Raw genomic sequence first — 10,775 nt, forward strand, 5'->3', positions numbered from 1 at the left:
GTCACTTGTTAATATCATTCCAATTCTTACAGTTTTAAGCAGGAATAAAATTCTTTATAGTCATGAATTCATGATAAAAATATTTTCAATGTTAATAAATCATTGCCAAAATATTTGCAATTACAAATTTACAACTTCAAAAAGCGATATATCTTAAGGACTACCAAAAAGTATATATTTTAAGTTTACACCACTAATAATATCATTCCCACAATAGAAACAAAAAATAATAATAAAAATAAATGTTCTTGTTGCATTTAAATTAATAAAGTTAAATTATTTAGAAAGATAAATTAAATAAAAAATAGTTTTAAAAATAAAAATAACATATTAAGTAAAGAAGAACAAGTAAATATTTTACAAGAATTATATCTCAATCTCAATCTACTCAACGTTGGTAGCAGATTTAGTACTGTAAATATTCATACTTGCAAATTGTAGCTTAAATTGGCCAATTTTATCAGTATCTTCATCTACAATACAATATTTTAATACAACTTAAGTGTACTATGAAAGTAAATCAATAAAGAATTAAAAATGAATAATTATGACTATAAATAAATTAAATTACTTTCAAATCAACATAACAAACTTTTAGTACATAACGTAGCTTCCACATTTTTAAGCACACAGTTTTGTTACTTCTTTTTTTTAGTGACAAAACACATGTTTATTATATTAAGTATGCTTATACATAAGTAATTTTCAATTCTAAATACAAACTTGCATGCAGAGACGCTTGCACGTATTGGCCACATTTATTCCTTCGATCCCTCAAAAAAAAATCAAATTGGACTGGAAGAGACAATAATTTTAAGTTGGACTGGCTCAATCACATTATAATTAAATCCACGCTGCTAAAATCATCTAACTACTTTGCAATCCAGCCTAATCTCTTGCCCACCAGTACTAGTAGTGATGCTACTCATCTTGATCATGGACTTCACAAAAGCCTTATCAAATTCTTGTTGGGAGCTAGCAAACTTAGAAACCAATGCTTTAGTCTCTGGGGTAGTGAGTAGAGCTTGATCCGAAGAAAATATACTCTTCCCTTGAAGAAGTGACTTGTAGTATACATTGTCAAATGTTGCGGTGGTAGAATCCAGTGTGGTGCCGGCATTTTTCGCCTTGTTGTGCGCCAGACATATGCTTCGTAGGCTGGCTGCGAAGGATGGCTGCAGTGACGGGTCTATGTCAAGGGAGGCATTGAAGTTATGGATTCTGTTCTGGAAAGATGAGCAATGAGCGAATCCAAGTGTGTGACCCCCTACAAATGTGTATCAATAAGATGGTCAACTATTTATTTAAAAAAAGAAAAGAAAAAAGAAGAAGAAATCAATGCCATGATTAAGAATTACTAAACAATTGGCAAGTACTATAGCTTTATTAGCTTAAGATTTATGATTTGATTTCAAACCCAGTTGGGCAAGTAAATATGACTCAACAGGGCAAGTAAATAAATAAATAAATATATATATATATATATATGCAGGGATGAAGTAACAGGGCATTAGTGTAAGATGGTTTCTATATATATAGAAACATACCTGAGAGAGCTACAAGATCTTCCAAGGAAAGACCTCTTTGGGAGAAGCTTTGCTGTAGTTGAGAGATGTTGAAAGTGGGAGATGGCAATTGTCTGGTGTCGATTGCCCTTGAGATTCTTCCATCTTTTCTTCCTTTTGGTACTTGCCAAGTGGGACCTCCAGACTAGTACATCAAACCAGACCCAAAAAAAAGTACTACTATAAGCTTAGATATTGGGCTTTCATTGTTATGATAATTTTTAATTTTTTTATATACATGATAGACTTCTACTCTACCCTAATGTTATATGAGATTAAATTTTAAGAGAATGTGATGTAAAACTCAAGTTTTACCTCTTCAATCCTAAGACACAACCATATTTAATCAATTTTAATACCCATTGAAAAATCTAAATTAACTGAGTTTATTAAGATGTTATTATGTATAGTAAGATTTATTAAGTTTTAAGTAAAGAATTGATGTGATAATTTATTATTGAATAGTGTAAAACATGGGTCTTACATCCCATCGTTACTGAATTAAGACTCTTGTTATATATTGTGGACAAATGTTTTTTTTTCTAAATTGAACCGGTTAAAGGAGATGGCAATTAGAATCCACGTGTATTTTAATCATACAACTAATCAATGAATCATTTTAACAAATTATATGACTACTAATTAAATAAGCCATATTATAGTTGTTAAGTAGTGTTCTTCCAAATGACTATCATTATGACATGATAAACTAACCAGAGCAACAGCATCACGAACAGCCAAAGCCAAGATATCAGCACAAGAGACGAGGCCGGGGCACAATGCTTCCACCGCTTTCTTTGCATTGTCAATGACGTAAAATGCATGCAATGAAATGTTAGGAGGCCCGTCTCTTTCTGCCTTTTGATTTCCCTTTGATGCCAGCAGCAAAGAAGCATCACAACCCTTAATCACAAAACATGAAGTACCAAGTAGGTTTACATATATAAGAACAACGCAAGCCTTATAAATATTTATTAACACTGCTCAATATATAACCTGAGTAATGTTACAGAAGAGTTTGACAAAAATTATTTATATATGATATTAGAGTTTATTTAGAGAAATCAAACTTAATATAGTAAGAATTTGTTTAGTGTTTGATTGCTTTATTAAAAAAGAGAATGAGCTATTGTTATTTTAAACGAATTAATATAGTTTAGCACTATTTATAATTAATTAATTAATATATATATATATTAAAATGATGTGGAAAAATCTGATTTTCAAATTCTTATGTGACAACAAAAGAAAAAGTCAACAAAAAATTAAAGAGTTTCATTTTATTATATACAGAAATGATAAATAGATATAAATAAAAATAAGCATAGGATGATTACTTTTATGAAGCAGTCGTGAAAGTGCATCCGAAGCAGCGCTGCTGGAACTGTTTTGTCATTTATCATGGCATTTTTGACAGCACTGGTAATAGTGGACTCAAGACGTGGGCATGTTTTGTCATAGTAGTTCAAGCTCAGTGCATTCACTGAAGAACTAAAGGGAATGAAAAGGGCAAGTGCAACTAGTATGGCTACCATTGTTGAAACTAGTCAAGTCAATTGAGCTATATTGTATTGTGCTATTTGTCGGTGAAAACTCAGAGATGGGGGATGTCATTTATACAGTGAGGTAGCAAAAGGCTAGGGGACGCTTCAAGCTTGGAGTGGTTGTGGAGAATATAATTGTCAGTTAATTTGGTTATCAAGAATAGCTTTATTGGAGTCGTATTATTGAAGCAAGCTCAAAAGAGGACAAGTCACATTTCATGTAGTTATTTAGAAAGTGTCGACGGACCTACAGTAAGGCAGAGGGGGGCCATCCCCCCCACCCCCACACAACAAAAAAAAAAAAAAAAAAAAAAAAAAAAAACCTAGTATATATAAGAAATTGTGTTTGTGCTTGAGACCAATGATTGTTTGAGTGCACTAGATTTGGCAGCACTATTAATGCTGAATTTTAACTATGCATCATTTTTTTCGTAGAAGTAGATAGATGAAATATACATGGGAGGCATTATTTGATCGGGATAGATGTTAGACAATGATTGTAAAGTCTTTGGTGCTGAGTTATTAAATTTTGTCTTTGTCACTTTGTGTGGTGTGGGCCGTGTGGCCAATATATTATATATATGAAATAATGTTTGTCTCTTGTGTTTTAATTTAATTCTTTGTGTGATTGTGATTTAAGTCTTTGATTTTGTACATTGAAAATGAGATTGCTGCAAAATTTGGTACAGAATTAATCATAAACGACTTTAGAGATTTAAAATAGCATCGACTTCCATTTTGATAATGTGTTGAAATGTTTAAGAAATACTTATTTTGTATGTTATACTTTGTTGATATTTTTATAATATGAAATGTTTAAGAAATACTTATTTTGTATGTAGTATTTTGTTGAATAGGAAATAGATATTAGTTTTTATTTTCATAATTTTTTTTGGTTTTAAGCTTTGGCCTTCCTTAGGTTCGAATCCTGGTTCCGTCCTTGGAAAGTGATGTTCATGTGATTAGAGGTTGGGCTTCGATTGTGCAAGTTCTTTTCACCAAAAGCAATGGGTCACGGGGTTTGAGACTTTGAGTCCCAGAATCAGTCTCTCCAAGAAAAAAATTCAGTATAACACTGTCTATTATGATCTCTCCCACATACTACAAAAATGGGAGCTTTGTGCATCACGTACTTTCCTCCCTTTTGAAGGGTACTAAAGTGAAAACCATGACCAATGCGAAAAATTAACCTTGGATGCAAATTAAAAATGACTAAAGGAAAACGAAATAAATATTGGAAATGAGACCTAGTAATTGCCGAATTCCTTGATAAACTTTTTCTTGGTTTAGTACAGAAGTAAAGGAATGGCCTTTAATTTTCATTAGATCAGCTCAGTGAACCTACCGAGTAAAGACCTTATAAAAGAATATGTTAATTTCCTGAAGAGGGTTGTAAGTTGTAACGAATATAGAGTGGTACCCTTGCGTAATATAAAGTTCATATGGTACAGACTAGTACGGTAGTACATAGTTGTTTACCCAAAAAAAGAAAAAGACTAGTACAGAGTTTCCAAATTCAACGGCTAATAATTGGGATAATCCATTACAACTACTCATAAGTAATAGCTTATGATGGACTCGGCCTAACTTCCTCAGGCAACCTCCTCGTCTAGAAGAGGGGCTAGTGGACAAAGGAACCATCACATCAGTCTCCGTCCTAAGCCATATCTATTGGATGAAGGATAAGCCATTAATTCACAAATAATGGCAAGGCGTTATACAACAGTAATAAGTCTCCTTACCGTTGGAGAGACAAAGATCCTCTCATTCACACCTCACGGAGGCATTACAAATACCACATTGAAGCCACCATTAAAACACCTCCAATGGCTAGGAGAAGGAAGCAGGTGTATATATACAAGCACCTTAGGACCTAAGGGGGTACTTAATGCAAATACAGGAGCCCCGTGCACCCTAATTAGCAATTATATATTTGTTTCGACCTAATAATATTTTCCAAGAGTAATTATTTTCAACTGAAAATATATTTTCAAAAAAATTTATTATACTCTAACATGTTTAGAAAATATTTTCATGTGTTTGATTGGGAGTGGAAATACTTTGAAAACACAAAATTCACCATTCCAACAATATAATCTCGCAAAACTCACAATTCCAATATTCATTGTGATCCCACAAAATATAATTAAAATCCACTAAAATTTTTAATAATAATAATAATAAAAACAACAACAACAACTAAGCCCAACAACAAGAAGAAAGATAGTCTTAGTGCACGTTTGACATTGGCTTAAAAAACTAACTTTTTTTACTATTTAACTTATTTTTGCTACTATTCGTGGGTTCCACTGTACTATTTCATCTATCTTTTACCTTTATCTATAGTACTTTTTGTTGGAAATATTTTAGTGAATAAACAAGTTTTGATACAACAAATAATATCCTAAATAATTAGTAAGAATATAAAATAAAGATAGTTTAGAACAATCTCACAATGTTATAGAATCACACTGTGAAAGCATTGTCCTTAAATGTTGATTCGTGCCACCTAGAGTAAAAGTCGGTGCGACTGATTCTCTTAGCCAAACAACCTCCCAGGATTAGACTATGACGTCAACCTTTGTGATGGACGCATTTCCACTCACAAAGATTCAAGAACAACCCTTTATTGCCTTTCCTTAGAACAAATATAAATTGTAGAAAAATATGTGGGAGATAAAAGAATAGAAATTATGTATTAGGGAAATATAGAGTAATGGAAAAGACTTATAGGGAAAGGCGTAGTGATAAATATTAGATAGGCTATTTATGACAAAAACAACCTATAGTTATTGGTTACTAAACACCCATAAAAGCCCAACCCATTATTGCCCAACAACTATTTTTCTCATATTTGTCCAATGGCTATTTTATATTTTATTGCCCAACATAAATTTCCAACGGCTAAAAAATAAAAATTATAAAAGTGTTTGAAACACACACGCACACCAACAATCCCTCACATGTTACAAACACGAAATAGGAAAGGCAGGCAACAAAAAAAAGCATGCATCAATATGGTACCAAAAGGTTTTAACCATACTTAGGATAAATATGTAGGAACTAAAAGACAATGGTGGAGTTAAAACTCTTTTAACCAAGCTATTTGTAATTCAAACTTACCACCCACATAACTTTCTTTACCAAGGTTGTTCTTAAACGGGTTGGCACCTTATCCAAACCATGCGCCATTAGGTTTCATGAGAGCTCTAGAGACTTACCTAAAAAGTCTCATAGGAAGTGACACAACTTCCACTCTCATATAGGTGGCATCCATCAGGAGTGCGTGTAGGACACCTCATCCTAACAGGTAGAGAGTATGGATTTATTAAGAGCCTAAAGCTCAACCTCCAACAATCTGCAACTTAGTCGATGGCATCCATCAAGAATGCATGCAGGTACACCCCATCCTAACAAATAGGAATATGGATCCATTAAGAGCATAAAACTCAACCTCCAACAATTTGCAACTTAGTCGGTGGCATCCATCAGGAGTGCACACACATACACCTTATCCCAACCAGTAGGGATATGGATCCATTAAGAGCATAAAGCTCAACCTCCAACAATCTGTAACTTAGTCGGTGGCATCCATCAGGAGTGCATGCAGATACACTCCATCCCAACAGGTAGAGATATGGATCCATTAAGAGCATAAAACTCAACCTCCAACAATTTGCAACTTAGTCGGTAGCATCCATCAAGAGTGCGTGCAGATACTCCCCATCCCAACAGGTAAGGATGTGTATCCATTAAGAGCCTAAAGCTCAACCTCACCAAATTCTGCAACATAGCATTGTCTCACACCATAAGGATGGACTCATCACTAATCTTCTTGCCGAGATAGTAGAAAACACATAACAAATGATAGTGCCCACATGGACCACTAATGACCTCTACCCATTTAACCTCTTGCGTGGAATCACCCATCATGGAGGTTGGGCATTAGTCACAGTGTCACAACTTGGGTATTAGTCCAATCCCCTTAGATGTCTCACACATTAGCCTTCTTGCTAGTGGTTTGATCAAAGGATCAACCAAGTTCCTTTTAGACCTTACAAAGTCCAATGACATAACATCAATATCAATAAGGTGCCTCAATCTCAATTGGATATGTTAACTTTTCCCATTATAAACTTTGCTCTTAACATGTGTTATGGCAGCCTGGCAATCAATTAATATACTCCTAAGCCACACAGCTTCGGACCCAACCTTCTCTAAAGCCACTAACTCTATTTCCATGTTAGATCTCACTGTGCAAGTCTTCTTGGACGACTTCCAAGAGATAGCCCCTCCAGCTAGTGTGAACACATATCCACTAGTGGGCTTCACATAATCTATATAAGAGATCGAGTTGGCATCATAATATCCTTCTAAAACAACAAGATTACCATAATATGACAATAAATAAATAAATAAATAAGAAGTCCCTTTTAAATATCCCAATAATATAGATATTGCATCCCAGTGCTCAATACTAGGATTATGAGTGTATCTACTCAATCTACCAACATCACATGCAATATCAGGGTGACTACAGTTTGTCAAAAATATTAAACAACAAATAATTTGTACTTATTTATCTTGTGAAACATTATCTCTACAATATTTGAACAAGTGCACTTTTAAGTCATGCATAATAGACATAGGTCACATATCAAAGTGTTGAATTTTTTTTTTCTCCACATAATGAGATTATGATAGTACAATGCAATCATTATCCCTAAGGATCTTGATGCCTAAAATAACATTTGCCTCAACCAAAATTTCCTTATCAAATTTAGAGACAAAAAAAACATTTAGTATCATGCACAACATTATGGTTAGTTCCAAATATAAGTAAGTTATTAACACATAAACAAATAATGATACCTTCATTATTATTTAACTTATTATATATGCATTTATCCTCACCAAAAATCACAAATCCATGTGTAAGCATCATATATCAAAGAATAAGTATCAAATAACTGAAGAATAAGTATCAAATAATCAACATGATACTTTTGCTTATAGCCCTTAGTTACCGAGCATGCCTTGTACTTGTCTATGATCTCATTTGGTTATAATTTTCTTTTAAACACCCACTTGCAACCAATAGGCTTAACCTTAGGTGGAAGCTCAACCCATTCCAAATATAATTAGGCATAATCTAATAATTTGTTAAAAGCTTCCAACCATAATGGTGCATCAACAAATTTAATTGCATCATAATAACTTACATGTTCATTTTCAACAATTGAGGTAAGAAAATTGTTACCGTAACTCTTTTTCTCCCTAGTTCACTTACTTCTTCTCAATTCTTGCACATCACAATAAGATCATTAGAAGCATCAATAGGTTCATGGAACATATTTTCCTAATTTTTCAAAGGAAAATCATACTTAAAGAAAGTATTTTTAAGATTCAACAATAGTATTAAATTCAAAATACATCATTATTGATGAAAATAATTCTATATCATGAACTAAAGTAAATATAACCAATAAATACACAATCACATATTTAAGAAGAATCAAGTTTCCTCCTTTTAGGTTCATGTAGCATGACCTTAGGCAAGTACCCCTACACTTTGAGATATTCTCCTTTTAGATTTGGGTAACATGCTTGTTAGTAAATTTAGACCCCGGTTGATAGAATTAACAAGTTTTAAACCTAAGTTGTTAATTAGATTTATTATGAATAAAACTTGTTAAAACAAACAAACATCAATATCATGTCAAAATCATGCAATAGAAAAATAAATAAGACAAGATATGATGATCCAAGAAAACCAATGAAACAAACTAGTTTCACAGTAAAAAACCTAGGAGGGAATTCACTATAGTAAAGAGAAGTTTCAGATCTAGTACAAAACTTTTGTCCCTAAACTCTACGATCCCCGTAGATGAACTCACAGCAGAAACCTTTTATCACTTCAGAACCTCTGAACTCTTCAATATATGAACACCACCCCTTTTGCACGTATCCCAGTACGTGACTAACCAATGATGCACGGCTCCTAGTGCGTAACTAACACACCAACTAGAAGAAGATGTTGGTTGCAAAGTTTTTCACTTCATCAACAATGAAGATTAAGAAGTATTTGGTTACAAAACCCTAAGGCGCAAAAGACGCAATAGCTTCTTTTAGAGAGAATAAGGCATTGGTCACTTTTTGCATATGTTCTCCTTGTATTCTTTTATGTGACGGCCTTTAAAATAAGCCTTATATATGTTTAATGTTGTGAGAAAAGAAACCCTACACATACATGTCAACATGGGCCAAAAATCAGATCTGAAAATTCTGATTTCGTAATTCCCGATCGATCGAGGAGGTGTCAAGGGGACAGAAATTTGCTCGATCGATCGACTTAGTTATCGAGAGGTGTCAAGATTGCGATAAGAAGCAACTAAAGAGCTTGATAGATAAGCCAGGTGTCGAGAGGTGTCAAGCAGCTATCGAGCTTTAAAATTCAGCACTTTCTCAGTTGATTTTTGGACAGACTTGCATAGCTTTAACACTTGAACTTGAAACAAGGTTTCTTGAAGTATTAAACACATCCTAGATCTACCCAAATACAAGTAAAATGTGTTTTGTCAAAGGATTAACCAATTACATAAAATAGTGACATATGTTCCTAACAAGTGAATTATATATATCCTAACAATTTTCCCCTTTGGCAATCCGTGACAAAATCACAACAAACAAATGAACATATGAGAGAAATCATAAATCACTCAACTCATATTCACTTGTTAAATACAATAAAATCTATCTTAACACAAACTCTTGAAAAACTTTGCAAGAAAAGAGTTCATGGCAAGGAAGACTTTGACAACTTGTATTTCTGAAACACTTTAAACAAAACTCATCAAGACATCTTAATGTGAGACAGAAATAATAAATTGCATACAATGTATAAGAAACATGTGTATAAAGATAGAAAAGAAACAACACATGTAAGGGTAGGTGAAAGAAACATACATCAACATATAAAAAAGAAAAAGTACAATGTATGTAAACATGGTCACAAGACTGGTGTACAAGAAGAAGGAGGTAAGCACTCCCCTAACAAGATGAAGCACATTTTCCCCTTACTAAGGCATGTATTTCTCCCCCTAACATGTAGAATCTAAAAAAAAAACCACAAAGTCTCCACAATTTCTCCCCCTTTTTGTCATGATTGACAAAGGGTACAAGAAGCTTGAAAGCTTCACCCAAGAGACATAAAAATGATCAAGGATGATCAAGGGGGTACAAGAAATCCATATAAATGCATGAATGTAATGAAACAATATGCTATGGATGACAAGATAATAAAATGATGCAAAACATGTGAAAAACAAATCTCTCAACAAGAAAAATGTTATGCACATAGATCCCAAAACACACACACACACTAAACAAGTCTAACCAATTTTATATTTCAAAAACAAGTCAAGACAGTTTAGTGAGCATACATTAACACATATAAACCTTGTGATGACCAAATTAAGTTGTACCTGCACATGTATCAAGAGTAACAAAAAATATTACGTGTTGTGTGTAAAAAATATCGCAAGATTGCATAAGTATATACATGTTATGACGATTTGAGATATAAGAAAATCACTTTAACTCACACATAATCATAACTGTTTGATAAGGACTATCACCTTCGAGGTACATCCTATAACTCCCACAC

The 10,775-nt window shown here is 33.3% G+C and overlaps 1 protein-coding gene across 1 annotated transcript; it reads right to left on the bottom strand.

The window, feature by feature from the left end:
• Positions 1 to 790: 790 nt before the first annotated feature.
• LOC115977786 (peroxidase 64-like) lies at positions 791 to 3,157 on the bottom strand. The gene is made up of 4 exons (XM_031099805.1): positions 2,903 to 3,157; positions 2,280 to 2,468; positions 1,548 to 1,710; positions 791 to 1,267 (listed from the first exon to the last, which is right to left on the bottom strand). The coding sequence occupies exons 1-4, from the start codon at positions 3,098 to 3,100 to the stop codon at positions 864 to 866; spliced, it is 954 nt and encodes a 317-aa protein (XP_030955665.1). The 5' UTR covers positions 3,101 to 3,157; the 3' UTR covers positions 791 to 863.
• Positions 3,158 to 10,775: the final 7,618 nt, after the last annotated feature.

This window comes from Quercus lobata, chromosome 2 (genome assembly GCF_001633185.2).
Source record: "Quercus lobata isolate SW786 chromosome 2, ValleyOak3.0 Primary Assembly, whole genome shotgun sequence".
Classification (NCBI taxonomy): Eukaryota; Viridiplantae; Streptophyta; class Magnoliopsida; order Fagales; family Fagaceae; genus Quercus; species Quercus lobata.

Excerpts from the sequence above, each read along its gene's own strand:
- LOC115977786 (XM_031099805.1), bottom strand. The coding sequence starts at position 3,100 with ATGGTAGCCATACTAGTTGCACTTGCCCTTTTCATTCCCTTTAGTTCT. Across the intron at positions 1,711-2,279 it reads TTCGTGATGCTGTTGCTCTG|TCTGGAGGTCCCACTTGGCA; the intron begins GTTAGTTTATCA and ends TTGATGTACTAG. Across the intron at positions 1,268-1,547 it reads AGATCTTGTAGCTCTCTCAG|GGGGTCACACACTTGGATTC; the intron begins GTATGTTTCTAT and ends ACACATTTGTAG.